The sequence below is a fragment of the Equus przewalskii genome, chromosome 8 (assembly GCF_037783145.1).
Source record: "Equus przewalskii isolate Varuska chromosome 8, EquPr2, whole genome shotgun sequence".
Taxonomy (NCBI): domain Eukaryota; kingdom Metazoa; phylum Chordata; class Mammalia; order Perissodactyla; family Equidae; genus Equus; species Equus przewalskii.
The window spans coordinates 81,982,321-82,005,929 of record NC_091838.1 but is presented as its reverse complement, the minus strand read 5'-3'; the positions used below and the strand labels follow the sequence as shown (position 1 = coordinate 82,005,929).

The 23,609-nt window shown below is 58.2% G+C and overlaps 1 protein-coding gene across 7 annotated transcripts in view; it reads left to right on the top strand.

Annotated features, from left to right (window-relative positions):
- LOC103542478 (maestro heat-like repeat family member 5) overlaps nt 1-23,609 on the top strand; it is a 65,023-nt gene that overhangs the window by 28,164 nt on the left and 13,250 nt on the right. For all 7 annotated transcript variants that reach the window (XM_070631106.1, XM_070631103.1, XM_070631102.1 and 4 more), the window contains 9 exons: nt 1,680-1,815; nt 2,988-3,083; nt 4,772-4,876; nt 6,180-6,315; nt 6,605-6,774; nt 10,874-11,023; nt 12,238-12,392; nt 20,095-20,254; nt 21,688-21,869. In XM_070631106.1, coding sequence (XP_070487207.1) covers nt 1,680-1,815; nt 2,988-3,083; nt 4,772-4,876; nt 6,180-6,315; nt 6,605-6,774; nt 10,874-11,023; nt 12,238-12,392; nt 20,095-20,254; nt 21,688-21,869 — 1,290 coding nt within the window. The remainder of the gene's footprint in view (nt 1-1,679; nt 1,816-2,987; nt 3,084-4,771; nt 4,877-6,179; nt 6,316-6,604; nt 6,775-10,873; nt 11,024-12,237; nt 12,393-20,094; nt 20,255-21,687; nt 21,870-23,609) is intronic.

The window sequence follows — 23,609 nt, the reverse complement described above, 5'->3', positions numbered from 1 at the left end:
CTGATGAAGGAAAATGAGGCAGAGGGTAGAGGGCACGTAAAACCCTTGTGGGGTTGAGGACTAAGCGAGCCTCGGGCTGAGTCAAGGAGAATCGACGGCCTGAGCATTGACAGATGGAGCGCCCACATGGGCCTGGCACTCTTGGGCTTCTGTGAGAGGAGACGCTTGAACAAAGCCCTGAACGAGTGAGAGAGGGAGCCCTGTAGGTACCCACCCAAGGGAATGGCCTGTGCAAAGGCCCTGAGGCTGGAACACACCTGGGTGCTGGAGGACCAGCAAGGGGGCCAGAGTGACTGGGGCAGAGTGAGCAAGGGGCGAGTACCGGTGAGGTCCCAGGGGTCACAGGAAGGTCATACAGGCCACAGCAGGGACGTGGGCTCTTGGCTGAGCAAAGTGGGCCTTTGAGGGGATGATGTTTGAGAGAGATGTGTGGCTTCTGGGCGGAGAGCGGATGGTGCTACCAGGGTGGAAAATGCAGGACCTGTGAGGAGCCCCTAGAACAACCCAGCAGAAAGATAATGAGTGACGAGGGTAGTCGCTGCTGAAATTCTGGATAAATTGTGATGGGAGAGCTGGCGAGACCTTCTTTCCTGCTGAGAGAAGGGAAAGAGTCATGGGTGTGCAGAGGGCTTCGCCCCAAGCATCCAGAAGGACGGCATCGCCGTCTACTGTGTTGGGGCAGGCCGTGGGCGGTGGCCTCGAGGGCAGGTCCATTTGGGGACAAGCTAAGATTGAGACACCTGTCAGATATCACCTAACGACACAGTGGGTAGTTGAGGACATTTGTCTGGAGTTCAGGGAGAGGCCCAGACTGAAGACACAAGGTCAGGGTCATCAGCATCCAGGTGGCTTTTAAGGCCAGGGATGGAAAGAAGTGGACCAAGGCCGGGGCTGGGCGCCTGGTGCTGAGAGGGCCAGGGAACGGGAGGAGCTGGTGGAGGGGCCCAGACGGGGGTAGAGGGTCGGGGGTGAGGCAGGGAGCAAGGGAAGGAGCGTGCCCAGGACGGGGCGATCAATTCATCAAAGCCACTGATGGCCAGCCAGGACCAGGCCTCGGACCTGCCCATCGGAGGCCCCCCATGACCGGCTGGGAGCAGTGGGGAGTGTTCAGGGTGGAATCCAGATTGGGTGCACCTGACGGGGGCGGGGAGAGCCAGGAGGTCACGTGCAGACCACCCTTCCTGTAGTTTTGGGATGACGGGGAGGAGAGGAGTGGGGCAGAGCCTGGAGGGGAAGCAGAGTCGGGAGAGATCTATTAGGCAGGAGAAAATGCCAGCTGTGGGGATCCCGGTAGCCACACCCAGGTAAAACGCCTCTCAGGGTCGGCCCACAGGAAGCCCTCAATAAACAGCAGCTATTATTATTAATTCAGACCTCAAAGAATGAAAGTTTGGCATGATTTGCCAAAACAGAGCCACCGAAGGTCAATGGTATAACCAGGGCTGGGCAAGACCAGTCTGCCAATAAAGGGGAGCTCCTGCTCCCAGCCAGGCCAGGGGAGTCCCTTACAGACCCCCGTGGAATTGGCCTGCTCAGGAGGCCGGAGTCTCTGGTCAACGCAGTGAGGGCATACCTGAGTCCCTGCTCTGGGCTCACAGACTCCTGACTGTTCTGCTGCGGGCCCCCTCCCAGCCACCAGCCCCCACGCCCCGCCCTCACGGCCCTCCATCCTCCAACAGCAAGCTGAGGCCGCCCCCAGACCCAGAGAAGAAATCGCGGCTTCTGTCCACCTGCCTCCGGAGCGTGCTGGCCCTGCCGCTGCTGGACGTCCTGGAGAAACACACCTGCCTCTATCTGGAGCCGCCCGACATACAGGTGCCACCTGGGCGCCCGCAGCCCTACGCCAAGAGGGGCCCCTCAGGCTCTGCCTGCTGCTCGTGGCTTGAGAGGGGGCGGGCTGGATGGGCATGGCCCTGACCCCCCGACAGGCCAGGGCTGGGGGACCCTGGGCATATTTCTTAACTGCTCTGAGCCTCCTTTGCCCACCTGTAAAATGGGGGTGAGCATCACAGAGCCGACGGTACTTAACACCTGGGGCGAAAGGAGATACTGGGTGCCCCGTGCGGGGTGCTGAGGGCACTCTTTAAATAGGAGTGAAGATGGCTCCCTCCTCTGCTGCCCCACTGAGCCTGCAGGAGGGAGCTCTGGGATGCTCTCCAGCCCTCTGGGCAGCCGCCCACCCCTTCTGGGTTCTGGTGAATAGAAGCCCCCCCTGCAGGGAGACATCGTGACTGGCTCACACAGGAAGCGCAACCTGGTGCCAGGCGCTGGGCTGGAGGCGCCTGTTTGTCCCCATCAAGTGTCCACCTGCACCCTGGCAGGTGGGGCTGGCTTCACGCCCAGTTCTCAGGTGATAAAGGTGGGCTCAGAGAGCCAAAGGGACTTCCCCAGGACGCCCAGGGAGATCTTCGCCAGCGGCCCAGGGCTCCACTCCACTTGGGCGCTGACAGGAGGGTAGACTGGGTCTTTTCTGTGGCCCCCACCCTCCCTGAGGCAAGCCAAGCAGTAGAGACGGGGGGTCTCGTGTGTGAAACTCGGCAGTCCAGACTAGCTGCATAATTTGCTGGGACGGGTGCAAAATGAAAATGGGAGACCCGTGTTTAAAACTTATGAAGAATTCCCAGATGGTGACATCAGAGCCGTAAACCCAGCTCTCGGAGCGCACTTCTGAGCGCCCTATCTTGGATGGGTTGCACGCCCATGAATCCAGCCCTGCTGGGAGTGAACTTGCTTTGGCCACTGAGAAACCTGTGACCTTGGCCGGGTCCCAGACTGCCCCCTGCCCCAGCTGCCAAATAGGGATCGACTGTGGTAGGGCCCTCCTGGGCGTGGCGTGAGCTTGCTGCTGTGCAGCCTAGCCCAGGGAGTGTGCAGGAAGTGGTACCACCAGCATGGAGAGGCCAGTGCCCTCAGGCCCCACGGCAGGCCTCGGCGCTCCGTCCCACAGGACTTGGTGGCCCCCTGACCTGCTCCTCACCCTGGCACAGGCCCTCTACAACAAGACCTCAGAGGCACTGGACCAGATGCTACAGAGCTTCATCATTCAGAACCCTACAGCTGACGAGCTGCACCTCCTGCTGTCGGTGAGGGCCGGCGGGGGCGGCACAGGGGGTGGCACGGATGGGGCAGAGGATGGACAAAGGAGGATGTCCCAGAGGAGGCAGGGCCTGAACTGGGCGCAGGTGTGGTCCCGGGTCACAGAGGCCTGAGGGCTGTCCATCTTTAGGGGTCACAGTGGTTTGGAACAACTCGGTGAGGGGTCAGCAGGTGCAGCTTGCTGGTAAGTGGGACTTGAATGCCACACTAAAGGGAACAGGTGAGGAAACGGCCATGGCCCAGGCCAGGACCTGCCCTCCCTGCCCCCAGCGAACTTCCCCTGCAGCAGTGCCCCCAGCGGGGAGGGGGTCTCATGAGCCCACCAACCCCATTCTCTCACTGCCCCCTGAACATACTGCCTGAGAGGATGGAAGCCAGTCAACAGGCAGGGAGAGTGCAGGGGCGGGCGAGGGCCCAGAGAGGGGAGGCTGGCTCTGCTGGGAGGGTAGGAGACTCACCAGAATGAGGAGTAAGGAGGTGGCTGGGAAGAGAAGGGAAGGGCCAGCCGCAGAGGCAGGCAGGGGAGAGGGGAGCAGCACGATGGAGCACAGTGTCCCAGAACGGAGGCTGCTCTGACCGCTGGAGCAGGGGAGGGGGCAAGGGCGGGGTGTGCAGGGGGGTTAGAGTGAGGTCAGGGCAGCAGGGGCCAGACCACCTCAGGCTTAGGGGCCTGGTGGCGGTGAGGGGAGCCGCTGAGGCAGGGGCTCCCGACCTGGGCGCAGAGATGGAAGTTGGGGTGTGAGAACACGGCTAGGAGGAAATGGCAGCTGCCTTTTCACTCAACTCACACTGCAGAGTAGTGCGTCCCTCCCCTGGGAATGTCGGTGACAAACCACGGCAGTGCCAGGAGTAGCTGTGTCTGCCACCAAGGGAAGTCACAGATGTTGTCGTAGCACGTCACGGGGTCACAGAATCTCCAAACGCGGTTTATCCTCACCCAACTTCAGAATCACTGGCTCTAATTATCTATCACCTTCACAGAGAGGCTCAAATTTGGCTTAACAGTGTTCAACATAACTGTGTCAATATGCCTTTGTATCCCTTTGTAATTCTGTGTGCTTATGTTGTGCACTGAAAAGCATTGCTCTGGAAAGAGGCACACAGTGTGAAACAGGTTAAAAACCAGGAGCCTCAAAGGGCCTTGAGCAGGAGGGGCGTGTCAGCTCCAAAGGAAGGAAATGACTCCTCTTGTGGCCCTCTGCCTGGGCACAGGCATTGGCGATGCTGTGCGAAGGGACAAGGAAGGCCCGACTGATGGGGGGCTGGCCTGGAAGCCGAGGGGGTGGAGCCTGGGCCGAGGGTGGGCGGGGCCTAGGTGAGGGGGTGGAGCCAGAGCCTCGCTTCTGGAAGAGAGCCTTGCTGAGGGGGCGGGGCCTGAGCCGGGGTGGGTGGGGCTTGAGCTGTGGGGTGTGGCCTGGTCTGGGGTGGGCGTGGCCTTGTCGATGGGCGGGGCCTGAGCCCAGGAAAAGGGCAGTACCTTGCTTATGGAGCATCTTGCCGAGGGGGTGGAGCCTGGTCGGAGGGTGGGCGGGGCCTGAGCAGGGGGTGTGGCCTGGGCTGAGGCTGGGCTTGGCCTGGGCCGGGATGGGCAGAGCCTGGTTCCAGGGCAGGGCCGAGCCTGGCCGGAGCTGGGGTCCGCGGCTGTAGCAGCCTTCCTTTCCCCCCGCCCCCGCAGCACCTGTACGTCTGGCTGGCGTCGGAGAAGGCGCACGAGCGGCAGCGGGCTGTGCACAGCTGCAAGACCCTCCTGGAATTCCTGAACCGAAACATCTGCCTGGACGTGAGTACACGCGTCGCCGGCCCCACGCCCCTTCTGCTGCCCCAACCAAACACCCTCCTTCCAGAGCCAGCCAGGCTTTTGGGGTTCAAAGCCCCCTGGGTCCCTGCCACCAGGACAGGGTGGATCCCTGAGTGCCCTGCCCAGCCAGGTAATCCCCCTTTTTACCCACAAGGAAACAGCCTGGAGCGAGGGTGTGGGACCCCTGCTCAAGGCATCCCAGCTGGGCTCTGAACCCAGGTGCCCTGACCCCTGACCCCTGACCCAGGAGGCTGGGCTCTCGTCCACACATCTTGACACCTTGGGCAGGTTCTTCTGAGCCCCGAGTCCTGTCAGAGTGATACAGTGGGAATCACATGGGGGGGGGCCGTGAGAGGGCTCCTAAAGTGTGTGCCCTGCCCCAGACTAGGGTCAGCAGCTACTGCGTGGGGCAGCCACCAGCCCACCGCCCTCCTCTCCGTCCATCACCACCCCCATCGTTTCATGGTTCACAACTGGCCACCTGTCGCTCTCGCCCTTGGGTTGAACGAACACCAGCACATGTTCAGGGAGTGAGCGGTTCTGTGTTTATCAGCCAAAGTCGGCCTTAATTCCTCGGGGAGACGCATGGGGAGACGTGGTAATTAGTTCCTGGCCCCATGCTGGCGGGTGTGCCTTTCTGATGCCGGAGCGGTGTTGGACAGCAGGGACTGTCTGTGCGGCAGAGCTCACTGCACAGACCCCTCCAGCATTCCTGTGATGAGGGGGCCCCCTCTGGAGGGGTTCAAAGTGCCTTCACTTTACTCCAAATCAATTTCCACGCCACGGGACTGGGACTAGGGTGAGACAAGAGAGGCACTTGCCTCGCAGGTGACATTTATAGGGGCGCTAAGACACCCCACAGTCAGATAAGTATTTTAATGTGATGTTTTAAACAATCCGCTCTGCACACTGTGGCCTGGGGGCTGGCCGCCTATTATTGTAAATAAAGGTTTATTGGGACCAGGGCGGGCATCAGGGTGAGGAGAGAGAGGCAAGGTCATAGAACTGCCAGGTCGGATCCTGTCTTTATTTACAATTTTGAAACTTCGTTCATCATGGATTTTTGCATTCATTTTCATTTTTCTAAATATGACATTAAACTATTATTTCTCTTGATTTCTGAGCTTTTTGACCACCTCTTAAGTTTTACCCAAACCCGTCCTGGCCCTGGCACACAGTTTGAGGGGTCCCTTCTGACGCTGGCCTTGCTGGGCTGAGTGCACAGCAGGGTGGGGGCTCCGTGGTAGGTCCTGTCTTCAGTGGGTCCCCTGTACTCTCACCACAGCCAAAAGAGGACTTCAAACGGATTGGGCAGCTGGTGGGCATGCTGGGGATTCTGTGCCAGGACCCGGACAAGGCCACTCAGGGCTCCAGCCTGGAGGGGGTGGGCCATCTCTACCAGCTCCTGATACGCCAGAGAGGTGAGCCCCCACGGGCCACCACGGTGGACCCACTCCCACGCCAACCACAGCCTCAGCCTCACCTGTGCCAGCACCCCTGAATTCAGCTCCCAAACCCACCTCTGACCTCAACCATAGCCCTGTGATGGCCTCACCTGACCCCCAGACCCTCTCTGACTCCCGTCCACAAACTCAGGCACAGGCCTGACCCTTACTACAATGAGCCCAGCCCAACTCCTGCCCATCCCACCCTAGACCCCAAGCCCACGCCGGCCCTGCCCGATCCCTCCCCGCCGCCCCTGGCCAGCAGGGATGGCTTCACAGGTGGAAGCACAGACCCCCAAGCAGTCTTCCCAGCCCGGTGCCGATGAAGCCTCTTTATGGAGCAGCGGGGACCAGAAGACCACTCCCCCGACCCCCCAGGAGATGGTGACCCCGAAGGACAGCATCTCCCAGCTCAGCAGCTCCCAAGTCATCAAGGTCAAAGCCCTTAGAGTCGTGGGCAGGTCAGGGGTGGGGGGCGTGGTCATGCTCTGCTCCGAGCCCCACTGCCACCGCCCTGTCTGAGAGGGTTCCCGCTGTCTGTGTGGCCTGGCTGGATTCAGGGGGTCAGCACCCAGGCTGGGGTGTGAGTATTAAAACTGAGGCTGGGATCTTGCCTGCATCTTTGGTGGTTAACTGAGAGCGTTTGGAGAAGACCCCAGCCCCTGGCCTGGGATGGGGGAGCTGGGGGAGGGGGAAAGGAGGGAAGGGACTGGGGACAGACTCTGGGGTCAGCAGCCCAGGCTTGAGTCCCAGCTCTGTCTCTCATGGCTGTGCAACCTTGGCCAAGCCCCTCTCCTCTCTGAGCCTCAGCCTTCCTCTGTAAAATGGGCAGAGTGGTGCCAATGAAGTCCTGGCCGCCATGAGGCCCCAATAGTGGCGCTCTTAGGGCGGTTCCGACGGTAGGTTCTCTCTGAGGCACCATAGATGTCCTGCCCTCTGAGTCTGACCCTTGCAGGAAGACCACTCTGCAGAAATACCCCCCACTTCCTCATTTTCCCAGGGGCTTCCCTTAATCCTCCAAAAGCCAAACCCCCCTCCTTTGAAGGCGTGTCGTGTCTCCCCTCCCACTGTCATCCGGTCTACCCCGGCCAGATCCTCCCAGGTCAACAGCTCAGGGAGGATCCCCAAGGTCAGTTCCCCAAGGTCCCTTTCATCACACCCTGCCCCCCGCCCCAGCGAAATCTCCTATCTTTGGGACAGTCCGCATCTGATGCGAACTGTGTTCTCCTCTGAAGACGAGCGAGGCTGAGGCACAGGGTGAGGGCGGGATGCTGGCGTTGGCTGAACGGGCCATGTTCCACGGAGCCTCATGTCCTGAGCGGTCAGTTCATGACGTCTAGACATAGTGGCTTCAGCATGGTGACCTGCCCGTTCTGGGTGTGGAGCCCATGGCTAACGAAGACCCCCGCTCTTGCTATGCTTGTCAGTCTCCCATTAGACCTCGAGCCAGAAGTGAGATCTCGCCAGGGCCCAGCACAGGGCCTGAGGGCAGAGCCAGTCTTCAGTAAACACCATTAAGTTGAAACAAATGGAACCAAATGATGATGTGGGGGCACACGGCTCGTAAGTGCCCCAGCGGGTTTTGAATCCAGTCCCGGCTGACTCCAAACCCGTGCTCTCTGCAGCTACAGCAAGCTGTCAGTGCTGAGGCTGATCAGAAGTTTAGTAAGAAAGTCTGAAGCCCTGGGGCCAACACATCGATTGTCTGGGCCCAAATGGGAAAACTTGGCTTGGCTTCAGTTTATGCCAAAGAACCTGGGCTCGGGGCAGAGGCAAGGCAGCAAAGGAGGGCCCCAGTGACCGCCAGCTCAGTGGAGGCTGGTGGTGAAGGGCCCCAGAGCCCTCAGGCTCACAGGTGGACTGACTGACTGGAAGCCTAGCATCTAGAACCAGGAAGGGGCAGTCTGCCCTAACCTGTGCTGTCCCCACACCCAGGGAGTGGGTGTTCAGCTCTGGCTCTCCTTGGACGAGAGACAATGACAAATAGGAGCACAGAGAGGAGAGAGGATGGGACAGTCTGCTAATCAAGGGATGGTAGATCCAGGAAGGTTTAGTATGGAGAACAGACCTGGGTTCTGGTCCCAAGTCTGTCCTTGACTCCCCATATGGTCTTGGACACACTACACCTTTATCACCACCATCATCATCACCATCACCACCATCAGCAATAGCAGCACCATCACCACCACCACCACCATCACCACCATCAGCAACAGCAACACCATCACCACCACCAGCACCACCACCACCATTGCCACCACCACCAGCACCACCACCACCACCATCACCATCACCATCACCACCACCACCACCACCATCACCACCATCAGCAACACCATCACCACCACCACCACCACCACCACCACCACCATCACCACCACCACCATCATCACCATCAGCAACAGCAACACCATCACCACCACCATCACCATCACCATCATCACTACCACCATCATCATCACCACCATCACCACCACCATCACCACCACCACCATCACCACTATCAGCAACAGCAATACCATTACCACCACTATCACCACCATCACCATCACCACCACCACCACCACCACCACCATCACCACCATCAGCAACACCATCACCACCACCACCACCATCACCACCACCACCATCATCACCATCAGCAACAGCAACACCATCACCACCACCATCACCACCATCACCATCATCACTACCACCATCATCATCACCACCATCACCACCACCATCACCACCACCACCATCACCACTATCAGCAACAGCAATACCATTACCACCACTATCACCACCATCACCATCATCTCTACCACCATTATCATCACCACCACCACCATCACCATCACCGCCATCACCACCACCACCATCACCACCATCAGCAACAGCAACACCATCACCACCACCATCACCACCACCATCACCACCACCATCACCACCATGACCACCATCTCTGCCACCTCCATCTCACACTGATCATGCCCTGGGTTAAAGGAAGACATCTCATAAGTGTTTACCAATCCTGAGATTGTAGTATTCTGGAATTCTGAGAATCTAACCACCATTCCAAGTTGAATTTCTTCACAAACGTTCTAAATACTAGAAGTTTAACCAAAATTTAATATTTAGAAAACGATTTTAAATTTAATCTTCTAACAAATGTTCTAACTACATTTATAATAGCAAAATATTCTTTTTAAAGTTATTATAAAATACAAATATTTCATTAAAATTATTTTAACATTCTAACAAACTAATAACCTACTATTCTCACATTTTACCAGAATTTTAGAATAATAAGATTCTAATAAATATTCTAACATCCATTATTTAACACTTATTTTTATATGTGATATAAAAAAAATCGTCCTAACAGACTTTCACACATTTCAACAAATACCCTAACATGCAAAGAAACGTGTTACCATCCTTAACATCCTTGTAAACATTATAATTTTCTGTCAGGCTTCCCAACTGTCACTCCATCGGCAGCATTCTGTTTTCCTCTGATTATCAGATGCTCCATGTCAGGCCCTTCCGATAGAACTTTCTGGGAGGACGGAAGTGTCTATGTCTGCACTATCCAAGGTAGCCACTGGCCGTGTGTGGCTACGGAGCACTTGAAATGTGACTAGTGCAACGGAGGGACTGAATTTTAAATTTTACTTAAAGTTTAAATAGTTGCATGTGGCTGGTGACTACCATATTGAGCAACGATGCTCTAAATCTTTCTGGAAGGTTCTGCCTGGGCAGCCCACGCTGGCCCAGCACTCCCTTTCAGAGACACGGTCTGAGGCTGTGGAGCAGCGATCCCATCCACCACCTTGCATTTCCCCCAGCGCCTCTTCATTGCCCTGAGCGCTCATGGTCTGGTGTCGGAGGTGACACCCACCTCGCTGGACTGTTAGAGCTGCTGCTGGGAGAATGTGGGCTGAGAGCAGAGTCAGGCTCCCGAGGAGGCCCTATGGTGGGACAGAGCCCTGGGTTCCAGACCCAGCCTTGGCCTGCCCAGCCCCACCCTACACCATGCTGAGGGCGGCCCCTGCGCCTCTCTGGGCCTGGGGCTGGGTCCCTGTGGCCTTGAAGATCCTTCGAAGCTCTACGGTTCAGTGGCTCTTGATTAAAATGCGGGGGCCTGGTGTGGGGAGCACCCAGCTGGGATGAGGCTAGCAGATGAGGAAGGCCGTGAGGTGAGGACGGGGCAGAGGCAGGGAGGAGAGGAGGCTGGCTGGGCCACACGGGTCCCGGGACACACGCTGGAGTCTGAGTGATGGGGGTCCGTGCTTCTGCCCTGCGATGGGCATCGTGCCCTCCCTTCCTGCCCCCTGGGCTGTGGTGGGCTCAGAGAGATGTGCAGGTGACCAAACTGCAAAATGGGGGACACGTGTTGGAGGAGCCGGAGGACTGGGGCTCAGGAGTCTGGAAGCGCTCAGAGGCTGTGGGAGCTGGAGCAAAGGAGAGGAGCTGAGAGCAGAGGCAGGATGTGGGCACCCGGCCACAGGCAACCCGCGCTGATGGCTGCCCTCCACTCCCGCTGCCACAGGAGGTCATGAAGCATCTCACCATGGCAGAGCTGACCGACTTCCTCTGGACGGCCATCGACGGCCTGGGCTCCGCTAGCCCCTTCCGCGTGCAGGCGGCTGCCGACATGCTGCTCGCTGCCGTCCAGGAGCACGGGGCCACGCTGGAGACTGTGAGGGGCCTGGGGCCCCCGCTGAGGGCCAGACAGGATGGGGCAGGGGGCGGAGGGCCAGCCCGGCAGTCGGCACCCAGGGGCTAGGGCCTCTGGGCCAAGGGGGTGTCCCTGAGCTTGGGCCTGATGGGGGAGACACAGACCCCACCCTGATAGGTCCCACTGAATGAAGGAATGAGGGGATGGCCATGGGTTGAGGTGTTGTGGCGCCCTGGGTGGTGTTTGCAGGGTCGTGGGGCAGACGTGCATTGATTGAGCAGCTGCTGTTCACCCTAGTATGAGAGTAGAGGAGGAGAGGGCACAGCCTGGCCCTCCAGGAGCCCTCCGTCTGATGGAGGGGACAGACATGGGACAGCTGAGGGTGGACAGCATAGTGACCGGAAGGCAAAGGGCTGCACCCAGGGGGCGGGGGCCCCCAAAAGAGGAGGACTAGTGCCATGTCCTGCAGCCTCGGAAGCCTCGGGTGGGGGGATGCTGGAGCTGGGCGTTAACGGACAGGAAGCGGGAGAGGAGGGCATTCAGGGCATCCGAACAGCAGGTGCCAAGTGGTGTGTTAGGAGAGGGCGAGGCAGGTGTGTCCAAACCCTCCAGTGACTGGGCGCCTTTCGGACAGAGTTAGAAGACCCCACATGCCATGCAAAAAGTAGTGGGACCTGTCTCCCCCTCACACTGGGACTCCCCATCTGACCAGGCATCCAGGAGAGGGAAATGCCTCCCCCGTCAGACTTCCCTGGGCAGGGCGGTGCCTCCCCCGTCAGAATTCCCTGGGAGGGCTGTGCCTCCCCGCTCAGATTTCCCTGGGCAGGGCTGTGCCTCCCCCATCAGACTTCCCTGGGCAGGGCAGTGCCTCCCCCATCAGACTTCCCTGGGCAGGGCTGTGCCTTCCCCATCAGACTTCCCTGGGCAGGGCTGTGCCTCTCCCCTCAGACTTCCCTGGGCAAGACTGTGCCTCCCCCATCATACTTTCCTGGGAGGGCTGTGCCTTCCCCATCAGACTTCCCTGGGCAGGGCTGTGCCTCTCCCCTCAGACTTCCCCGGGCAGGACTGTGCCTCCCCCATCAGACTTCCCTGGGCAGAGCTGTGCCTCTCCCATGTCTGAAGGGACTCCACGCTCCCCAGGGCAGGACCTCCCTCCCCCGTTAGGCTCAGCAGCGCAGGGCCTGGCCACACCCCTCAGACTGACCGTCTCCCCCATCCTCTGCCTCCCTGCACAGGTTGCCAACCTGGGCCGGGCCATCCACCTGCAGCTCTGCTCTGTCCGCATTCCCCAAGCCAGGGAGAATGTCCTGCTTGCCGTCACCCTGCTGGCCCGGAACCACACCCCCGAGCTGGTGGCCGCCTTCCTGGACTTCTCCATATCCCTGGACAGGTGCCCAGCCCCGCCCTCCCTCCCGCCCCACTGCCCTCCCAGGGGGCCCTGCTGCCTGGCCCCTCACAACCCACGGGGAGACCCCACGGGGCTGGGGTTAGGGAGAAAGCCATATACCTGTTCATTTACGGTGCTCCCCCTGGGGCTGGCTCTGGGAGGCTCTGCTCACCGTTCCTTCTGTCGGTGTTCCACATGAAGCACCCCTGCCCCAGGCTGGACCACCTGTCACCTAGTGGAGACGGGGCCCAGGATGCTCCTGGCATGACCCCAGCCAACACCAAAGCCTGGCCATCCTTCCTGCTCCTCCAAGGAGCCTCCTTGCTGCGCCCCCCGCCCCCCAACAGTGGCCACCACAGCCTCAGACCCCTGAGCCTGTAGGCGTCCTCTTCCTCCCTGCTCTGAGTCCCAGGTCCTCAGTCTGTGTCACCTGCTACCCAACCACCTCGTGCCTGCCCTGGGTCACCCCTTGGACCTTGAGGATGTAGCTCCTGGTCACGGACCCCCCTCTAGCTTGCTCCCCCGTCTTGATCTTGGGGATTTCACTATCTTTGCTTCACCCTGACTTCTCAACGCCTGTATGTCCTCTCTCCCAGTGATCCTGTCCTCCACCCTCCCTCCGCCATCCATCCCAGTGTCACCCCCTCGCTCAGTCATCTCTAGCTTCAAGCGTCTCTCCCCCACCTTCGACCACCTCCCACCATTGCCGCTCCCTCCGTCCGGCACCCCAAGGAGCCTCTGCTCCCCAAGACCTCCTAGTCCACGGCCCTGCCCACCTTCTCACGGCCCCTCATGTGTCCTCCTCTCCCTGCCTGCCAGCATGGATTCCATCTTCCAGCGTTACAGTCACTCTCTAAACACACCTCAAGTCCCTTGTCCCCTCTGTCACACTTAGCTGGCAAAACCCAACTCGTTAAACCTGGCTCCACCCACTTCACTTCCGCAGGAAAAGCACAGCACGGCACACCTCCCAGGGCCCTCCGCACTGCCCGCACCAGCTGCCTCTCCCCACCCCTGTCTCCTCTCAGCCCCCAACTCCTCCACCCACCCCTCATCACAGCCGCCCACCTTTCCTTCATTCCACTGAAAAACCAGAAGCCACCAGAAGAGACTCCCCCAGGCTCCCAGCACCCGAGGCCTGTTTCCAGAAAGATTTCCAGTTTCCGTGTGGAAGGGCCTTTTTCTCCTTGTTACCGATTTCTCGTTTTATGGCATTGTGATCAGAGAATGTCGTCTGCGACTTTTCTGCTTTACGGAATTTACTGATGTTTCAGACAATTTTGGGGGATGTTCTACGGGCGCTTGAGAAGAAGGCGTATTTTCTATTATCAGGTGTAGGGCTTGATACATCCCATGAGATTTACCTTATTGACTGCGTTGTTTGGGTCTTCCGCATCCTCACTTAATTTGTGTCCACTCGCTCTGTCTTGTGCTAAGAGCTATGTGCTGGGTCTTCTCGTATTAACGGGTTTCTGTCTATGCATCCTTCCGTGCTCCAGTTTTTCCTTCATAAAGGTGGGTGCCATGTCATTTGGTGCATTCATACTCCTAAGTGTTATATCTGCTCTATGAATTGTGACTTTTAGCATTAAAAAGTGTCGTGCCTTGTCACGTTTAATGCTCTGAGGGCCTCAATCCACTACGTCTGTTATTGGGACCACATCTCTGCTTTCTTATTGTTTCCCATTTTCCCAATATGTGTTTGTCGTTCCTTTTACTGTAACCTTTCAGAATCCACTGTTTTAGTGTCATCTTATATACAGCGTATAGTTTGGTCTTGATTTGTGATCCAAACTGAAAATCTTTTTCTTTTAAGAAATGAGTTAAGTCCATTCACATTTGTAGATACGACTGATGTGTTAGATCTCAGCTCCGTTATAATATTTCGTAATTGTGTGCATTCTGTTATATTTGCTATGTTTCTTTTTCTATGAGATGTGTATTCTTTGATCTTTAGTGTGTTTTTTAAATTTAGGAAGGGTTGTGTTTTTGTTCTAATTGTTACCTTTCTACTCCGGACCTATTTCAATGCCCTGCGTCCCTTGTTTTCTTATTTAACCTTTTAATATCCGGCGTATCCATTTTTATCGATATGCTGCCACCCCTTGCCCATATAATCATCAGTGAGTTTGTTCTAGCTCCCTCTTTCTGTCTCCCTTCTCCCCCTCTGTTTTCAGTTGCACATTTCTAGTTTGTCGAAGTTTTCACTCTGCTGGTCCACCTTCACCCCACATTTGTTTTCAATGTGTACACACACTCACCATCAGTCCCCGTGCCAGAATTTTCTAGTCATCTCTTAGCTTGATGAAGCTCGTCCTCTGATAGATTCCTCAACTAAGGTTCATGGCTTCAGAAGCCCTTGGGTTCTTTTATGTTGAAACTTGTTTACTTGGAGGACAAATTGGCTGGATATAAAACTCTTAGTTCCCACTTTTATTATTTTTAAAATGCTGCTCAATTGCCACCTTGCTTTATTTTTGAAAAGTCTGCCGACAGTAATTTTTTTTTGGCCTTTGTAAGTTGTTTGACCTTTCCCCCTGGAGACCTTGGAAATTTTTTCTTTATCTTTGAAATTTAACAGTTTTACCAAGAAATGTCTCAGAACTGATCATTTTGTGTTAATTTTCCCAGGTACATGGTGGGTCCTTTGAAAGTGAAGATTTGAGTCTGTTGTTTCTGGAAAGTTCTCTTGGTTATAGTTTTAAATATTAGTTCTGTTCCATTGTTGTATTTCTTCTTCACAGACTCCAGTAATACATATGCTGGTCTTTCCTTGCTTGTCTTCCATTTCCACTGTTTTCTCTCTGATCCTTTTTACTTCCTTCTTAAGTTTACCTTCATGTCTTTCATCTCTTTAAATGCTTGCTTGAGTATATTTAATTGCATTTGGAGCACTGTCTTACAGTTTTCTCAGCATCATGCTTGTTTTTCGGAGGAGTTTCCTCACTGGATGTGTGTTGATTTTTGTTCTCTGATTTCTTTGCAATAGCTCTGTGAATCTGTTAATTTTCTTCCTGTTCATGTGAAACACTATTGGAGTGTTTTGTAGGATTTCCAGTTCAATGGCACCCTCTTCTGTCAGTATAGCAAAGCCCAGAGAACGTAGTAGAGTTTTTTGTTTGGGTGGTGGTGAAAGGGTCACGTGGCCTCCAGTTCCGGGGTTCTCTTTTCTCTTGCAGGGCCCTAAGTTTCTCCCTCCTGCATCTTTCCCTCTCACCACCCCATTTCTTTTCTTCTTTGCTCTCTTTCTCTCCCCAAGGCTGTGCATCTTGCAGGTGGCCCTTCGGATTGAGGGTGCTCTTCAGCACCTCTCCTGTGCTCAGTGCTCTGGTCTACCTGCACTCTTTTTTTCTTTTTTCAAATTTTCAGACTCAGCATGGACTCTGCCTTCCTGAAGGTGATGTGTACCAACTTGGAGCCCTGTAGCTAGCTCCTGTCTCCTCTGCGCTCCACGGTTTCTCTCATTCTGCCTTTGTCTGTCCCAAAGCCTTTGGGGGAGCATGGACGGGGTGGGGTGTAAGAGATGGCAGGCTCGGGCTGGCATCCTTCTTTTTTGCTTATAGTAATTTTGAAGATTGGGTATTCTCTGAGGTCATGGTTTTTGTGTCATTTTACTTTTCCCTTCTTCTTGCTCTGTGTTGTTTTTCAAGGAACTTCGGAGAGATGGGACCAAGGCAGCTGCTGTTATCTGCAGCTGCCCACAAGCCTATAGTTGGGTTTTGCCTGGATTGGAATTTGTATCTTATTTCCTCAGCTCTAAGAAACACGTTTTTCATGCTGTAACGTCTCTGAAATGGGAGTGCACTGTGCACCGACGGCGCTTACAGCTGGATTTACGTGGGCTTCCCCGTCGTCCGGGGCACTGTCAGCCTGAGGCCTCCTCACACTTAAAGTCTCTGCTTGAGGGCTTTTTTGGCCACACTGGTGGTGTGAATTCAGACCCCAAAACAGGTTTGGTGGTTCAGATTCTCAGGAGAGCCCGCCTCCCTCTACCCGGGCTGACCAAGGCACGCAGGTTTCCTCGCTGTTTCTTTCTGCAACGAAGGTGTTTGGGTTGTTTTTTTATCACATTTACACTGACCGTGCAGCCCTTGGGGGCCCCACTCTAGGACAAGGTCTCCTACTAGACTCCCGTCTTGGTGATTTTTCTTCTGTAGATGTACGTGAAATAATAGCGGTGTGTCCTGAGAGTATACACGGAGTTGTGCAATATGACTTCTTCCGATATTCTTTTGTTATCTGGCTTTTTCCCTCAACATTGCGTGTTGGAGATCCATCCTGATTGTTACGTAGGTTGGAGCTGGTTGGTTATTGTTGCTGTGAGTACCCCAGCTTATGGGTGCCGGTTGCCCTGTTCACTCCAGATGGACTGGTGGGTTGTTTCCTCTTTGGGGCGGTGGCAAACAGCGCTGCTGTGAGCGGCTCCCCGTGTGCCCTGATGCACGGAAGCGCTCCGTCTCCACAGTGCATGCGGGACAGAGATGTCGGATGCGTTAAGCTCTGCATAGGTCCAACTTTAATACATGATGCAAAGTGTTTTCCAAGATGCCGCACCACCTCACACTCCGCCAGTAGTTTTTTTTTTTTTTTTTTTGAGTCTGTCGCTCCACCTCTTCACCAACATTTCACATCAACTTTTTAGCCAGTCATCAAAAGTTTAGCCCGTCTGGTGGTATTAGTCACATTGTGGCGTCAGTTTACACTTTCCTGATTAAATACTGGGGCCGAACATCTTTTCACGTGCTTTTGGCCATTTGGCTGTCTTCTTGGCGATATGCCTGTTTGGGTATCCGACACATTCTTCTCTTGGGCTGTCCTTCCTCTTGTCAGTTCCTGAGAGTTCTTTGTGGAATCTGGACCCCGTCCTCCGCTGACTATTATGTTTCAAATATCTTCCTCCATCTGCCGCTTGCCTCTTCACTCCCTTATGTCTTTCATGAAAAGGAGCTCCGAGTTTAATCCTGCTCGGACGCTGTCCTGGGAAAGTTCCGGTGTTTGCCTGTGGCATTCAGGTCTCCAGCCCTCCGCCCCCGGAAGTGATTTTCATGAGATGTGAGGTCAGGCTCCAGTTTCATCTAACCCTCCCAGCATCATTCACTGAAAACACCTGTTCCTTCAGCTCTGGACGCCCCGCCTCACAGTCCAGTGCGCGTTCTAGGCCCTGTCTCTGCTCAGCGTCCTGTGCTTATCTGTCCCTGTGCCAACACCCAAGGTTCTAAGTCCTGTCACTTTATCATAATTCTCCTCCCCTGACACAGAAAGCACCCTCCTTCCTTACTCAAGACCATCTTTGGCTGTTCATGGCCCTTTGCATTTCAACACAACCTTCAGAGGCAGTTTACCACGTTTTCTTGTTTCCTCTTTTTTCTCTTTCATCCTCCAACTACTACTTTTACTGGGCTGGCCCTCACTGCTCAAAACTGGACTAGGCGCCATCCTTGGAAGACACCCGTCTTCACTCTGTGCGTGGCCTGCTTCCATTTGGTTCTTTCTTAGAGCGGGGGTTCTTTGTACTGATCGAATACACACCAGGGAAGCCATCCTCTCTGCAAAAGCTAGGATCTTGCTTGTGACCCATGTCCCCCAGCCCCCATCATCTCCCCCAGCCCCCATCATCTCCCCCAGCCCCCATCTCCCATCTCCCCCAGCCCCTGTCGTCTCCCCTAGCCCCCATCTCCCCCATGTCGCCCAGCCCCCATCGTCTCCCCCAGCCCCCATCATCTCCCCCAGCCCCCATCATCTCCCCCAGCCCCCACCATCTCCCCTAGCCCCCCTCATCTCCTCCAGCCCCCATCATATCCCCCAGCCCCCATCTCCCCGCTGGCCCCCCACTGTCCGCTGTCCCTCCCATTGTCCCCAATCCACTGTCCCCCACTGCCTGCTGTCCCATCCCGCTGTCCCCCATTGTCCCCATCCACTGTCCCCCACTGCCTGCTGTCCCATCCCACTGTCCCCCATTGTCCCCATCCACTGTCCCCTACTGCCCGTTGTCCCGTCCCGCTGTCCCCCATTGTCCCCATCCACTGTCCCCCACTGCCCGCTGTCCCTCCCACTGTCCCCCATTGTCCCCATCCACTGGCCCCCACTGCCCGCTGTCCCTCCCACTGTCCCCCATTGTCCCCATCCACTGTCCCCCACTGCCCGCTGTCCCCCACTGTCCCCATCCACTGTCCCCCCACTGCCCGCTGTCCCCCATTGTCCCCGTCCACTGTCCCCCCATTGTCTGCTGCCCCCTCTCCACTGTCCCCCCCCCACCCACTTTATGCACTTAGCATCCGACATGCCCGTGTCAAAACCACAGGCGGTCACTCCACAGTCAGGGATTTTTCCCAGTTCTGTCACTGTGGGTCCCCTGGGACATTGCCTGCAGGTGACAGCGTTCAGCACACGAGTGCCGACTGAGTGACGGGTGCCCACAGGGCGCAAGATAGAACCCTTGGCCTTCTGGGCCCCCTCCCTCCTGGAGGGTCATCGCACTTAAGCCTCTCGAGGCAGGCTTGGCCCCAGAGAGGTGACGTGACTTGCCCAAGGTCACACAGCCAGCACAGGGCAGAGCGGGAATTTGAGCCCAGGCCCTTCTGACTGCAAAGGCCCTGCTCTTGCCAGGTGGGCAGTGACCACATGTGGGAATCTCCCAGAGGCCCCTGGGGCGCATGGGACTGGGGTGGCTTCCCCAGGGCTCAAAGGCAGCCCCCCTTGGGTCTGTCTTAAACCTGAGGGTGGGCTCATCCAGCTCCCCCACTATGGCCCTTGCAGCCCCCCATCACTCCAGACCCCCCCCCCCGCCACTCCAGCCCCTCCCACCCAGCTCTCAGTCCCAACGGGCACCGGGCACAGAAACCAGGGGGCCGTCATGGTCACCAACATCCCGGGAGCCCTGACACCACCTCCTCCCCCAGGTCTCGCAGGGCCACGTCCTTGGACCAGGTGGAAAGGCCATAGGACCCGGTGGGCATGGCCTCAGTCCCAGCTCCCTGCATACAAGGAAGGGCCCGATCAGGGCACATCCTCTCTCTCCAGTCCTCAGTGTCCCCCTCTGCACAATGGGCACAAGGACACTGCAGAGCTCTGCACATACCAGTGATGGCCCCTAACTTGACCCAGATGGGCCCTGGGGAACTGAACCCCAGCAAAGCCAGGCCTAGGAGGGAGCAGCCCCAGGCGGGCTTCCAGGAGGCAGTGACTTGATGGCGAGTCCTAAGCTGGGTGGGAAGAGGCCGGGTGGGCGACGGGGAGGTCTCCGCACACAAGGAGTAATAGCACGTGTGGGGGCCCAGAGGCAGGAGAGGAGGGAAGGCAGGCAGGGGCTGGAGGTCAGAGGGTGACAGCTTTGAGCACCGGCCGGACTTGTCCTGCCAGCACTTGGGAGCCACTGAGGGTGACAGACAGAGTCAGAGCCTGCAGCTGGGATGTGAGGGGCCTGAGGGGAGACCCTGAAGTGAGGAGATCCAGGAGCACAGGCCGGGAAGCTGGCCCATCTCCACCACTGTCCCCAGGACCACCCTCTGCCCTGTCCAGCACCCCCACCCCCCCGAGAGCTCCTTCCACCCTCCACCTCACGCCCTGCCAGGATCTAGCCCAGGACCCAGCCTGGCCTCCACCCTCAACCCCACTCCAGGCACCTGAGGCCCTGGTCGTGGGGCCCCAGGCGTACCGAGCCCAGCAGGCCAGCGTCTCAGTGGCCCTCGGCCCCTTCTCCCCGCAGCCACGCCTTCCAGCTCTGGAGGGCCCTGGGAGCCGAGAGGTCCGGGAGCCGCCTGGTGCTGGCCATACTGCTGGCCTGGCTGCGGGAGCGGCCCCTGCCCGCCCAGGCCACCGACAGCAGCCCCCCGCCCAAGGAGGAGACCTGCCTGCGCTCGCTGGCCGTGAGTCCCTGCCCCCAGCCCAGACGTGTCCCCAGCTGCCACCAGGCGAGGATGACGTCACGGGTGCCTTCAGTCAGATGTCCATGGCATCTGGGCCCCCGCTGGGTGCCAGGCCCCCAGCAGGGGGAGCCCACATGCAGGCTGTGGAAGCCCAGTCCCGCCCAGCCCAGCCTGTTGGAGGGGCCTCCGAGGCCACATGGGGGGGCTGACCACACGGGCTGTCCCAGGCCCAGCTCCCCGCTTCCTGGCCAAGGACCCCATCTCCCCTGGGTGAAGTGGGACCGTGGCAGTCCCGAGGGCCGGGGAGGGCACTGGTCACACGGTGTGTATCCAGGGCTTGCTGTAGCATGGGGGCTTTGGGGCACGCTCAAGCCGGGAGGAAGGCGGTGAGCCGCTGCCCCCATCCTTGGCTTCTGGAGGAATCTTAGAGGCTGCCTCCTTCGGCCCACGCCCTCCCCATCCCCCAGCTTTACCCACAAGCCCAGGCCCTGCTTGCACAGCCCCAGGGGCAGGAAGCTCACTTCCTAACACAACCACACCTGTCCTCCCGGATCACGAGGCAGCACCTGGGCCCAACCCCAGTTTCCTCCGGGCTGAGCTCACCCCCTACCCCAAGAGCCCCCTGGGCAGCCGCCCAGAGCATGCCGCTGCCCCTCCCCACCCAGAGCCCCCTAGACAAGCTGTGACCGCTGATGTGGTGGCTGAAGGGATGTCCCACCCTGTCTTCCGGCCTGGCCCTCGGTCGGCCCTTCTCCCAGAAGACCCCAGCCCCAGGCTGATGCTGGCTTCCTGGTCGGAGACCACACAGCAGCGTGGGGTCGGCAGGGTGGCCCTCCCTGCGTCTCACCGTGCCCCCGGCTCCTGCCTTCCCCTTGGCATCACCGGCCAGTGCTGGCCACCTCCCCCAGAACATTCTGGACCAAATGCCCCTCGAGGCACAGGTGGCCCCAGAGCTGCTGTCTGGGCGCTCTGCCTGCCAGGACCGTTTGTTCTCCCAGCGTTCATTCATTAGGCACCTGCTGTGTGCAGGCTCTGTGCTGAGGATGCTGTGGGAGCACAAACCCGCACGGCCGGCCGGCAGGGCCAGACCCCAGGGAGAGGGTCCCCTGCTCAGCAGGGACTAAGCACAGGGGCTCAGAGAGATGGCAGAGGGAACGAGCAGAGTCAGGGAGCGTCCCTGAGGCCTGGAGGGATGGAGGGCCCCTGCCTGGCCTGCAGGGAGCAGCAGGGAGAGGGCGACAAGGGGAGGGTCCAGAGAGAGCCAGGGCCCCGCGGGAGGGAGGGTGGCTCAGGGACGTGGCCTGAGTGCACCAGAGGCCTCTGCTGGCTGTGAGCAGGAGGGAGAGGCATGGTCAGCCGCGGGTTTGTGGGAAGACCCTGGGGGCTGGGCAGCTTCAGCGTCCCCTGCTGTCCACCCCCCCCCCCCCCCACAGGCCATGAACACGCTGCGCCAGCTGCAGGGCACCCAGGAGTTCAAGAAGGCTATGCAGGAGGCCTACCCAATGCTGCTCCTGGCCCTCCTTACCCAGATGCACTACGTCCTGGAGCTGGACCTGCCCAGGGGGCCCTGGCCCGGCCAGGAGGCCCAGGAGGCGGCCGCGCCCAGCCCCCAGGGGTAAGGCCCGGGCCCTTGGGGTCAGCCGTGTCTGCTCCCTGGGGCTGAGTAACAAGGGGCCGGCTCGGGGTGGGCTGAGATCAAGGTGTGGGCAGGGCTGTGCTCCCTCAGAGCCCTGACGGGCGTCCTTCCCGCCTCTTCCACTTCTGGTGCCCCCCAGCATCCTGCGGCGCTCCCTGGCTCACAGATGCCTCCCTGCCGTCTCTGCCTCCATCGGCACGCGCATTCTCCCCCGCGTGTCTGCGTCTGAACTTCCCCCCTCTTACGAGGACGCCGGCCACGAGGGACTGGGGCCGCCCTGTGACCTCAGCTTAGCCTGATTCCTTCTGCAAAGACCCTATTTCCAAATAAGATCACCTTCCCAGGTACCAGGGGCAGGACTTCAACGTAGCTCTTGGAGGCACATGGTTCAACCCCAGCGGACGTGACTCCAGACTCCGTGCGTGGCCAGCGCGGCGGCCAGCATGAGTCCCGTTCACTCGGTACCCAAGGGGCTCGGCAGCAGAGGCCCTCAGTGACTGCTGGCGTAGGGGACACCAGGGGACAGCGCTTGCCGCCTGCCGCCACAGTGTGCCACGTCTTTGCTGAATGTGGTCCTCGCGGGGATTCTGTGAGATGAATGGTGTCTTCCCCATTTTACGGATGAAACTGAGTGCTCAGAGAGGGTCAGAGCTTCCCCTGAGCCACACAGCATGTCCATGTGTTGCTGAGCTAGATCCCTAGGAGAGCAGGGCTTTCGGCCTGGCCACCACTCAGTCCCTGGAGGCAGACACTCTTCGGAGTCCCCTGGCACCTTTGGCTGGCCCCCCGCATATTTTTGCGCTGACGTTATGGATGGTTGCCCGCCTGGCCCCCTCCCTGACGGTGGGACAGACCTGTGGGGGAGGGTCTGCGCCCAGCCCTCGGCCACTACAGTGCGGCTGGCCGCCTCGTACACCCTCCGCGCCTGCCCTCTTTCGAGAAATCTGTGAGCGAGTCTCTAACAACCGCTGGTCGACTCCCCGTTTGTATTCCGCCTCCCGCGATTTGTCAGTTTTCCGGGCTCCACTCCGATCCCGCAGCCTCGGAATGCGGGTGTGTAAAGCTCCTTTTTTATTCAGATCGACCATGCAAAAGGCATGAATCTTCCCTAATAAGCTAATAAAATGCTCTTCTCCCGGAGCGCGGGAGTGCTGGGGAGAGCTGCCAGGACGCCGCCTCCCTCTGCTCCTCCGCCCTCCCCACCCCACTCTCCTGCTCCCTCCTGCCCTCCCGGGCCACCCTCCACGCCGCAGCCCAGATCCTATTAAAACCTGCGCTCAGAACCCTCCTGACCCCACTTCATTTAACTGAGAAAGAGCCAGATCCTTGCAGTGGCCCACAGGCCCCTCTCCATCTGGCTCCCGTTGCCTCCGGGACGGGCGTTTCTGGACACACACACACCGTCACAGCCCCTGCTCCAGCCTCAGCTGTGTCCCCAAGGTTCCTCAGACCTGCTTGCTCCTGCCTCAGGGCCTTTGCTCCACTGCTCCCTCCTCCTGGGCCCATCATTCCCCAGGTCTCCTCAACCACCCCCTCACTGCTGTGTTCTCCCGCCCTCTCCCCTTCCCCCCCAGCAGCCCCCTGGCCTCTCTCTGGGCAGGTCCTCCCCTTCGAGCAACCATGAGACAGACCCTCAGAGCTGGGATGGGACCCGGGCCCTGCTTCTTCAGAGGTAAACCACGATGTTGGTGCAACCCCAGAGGGGCCCAGGTGAGGGGC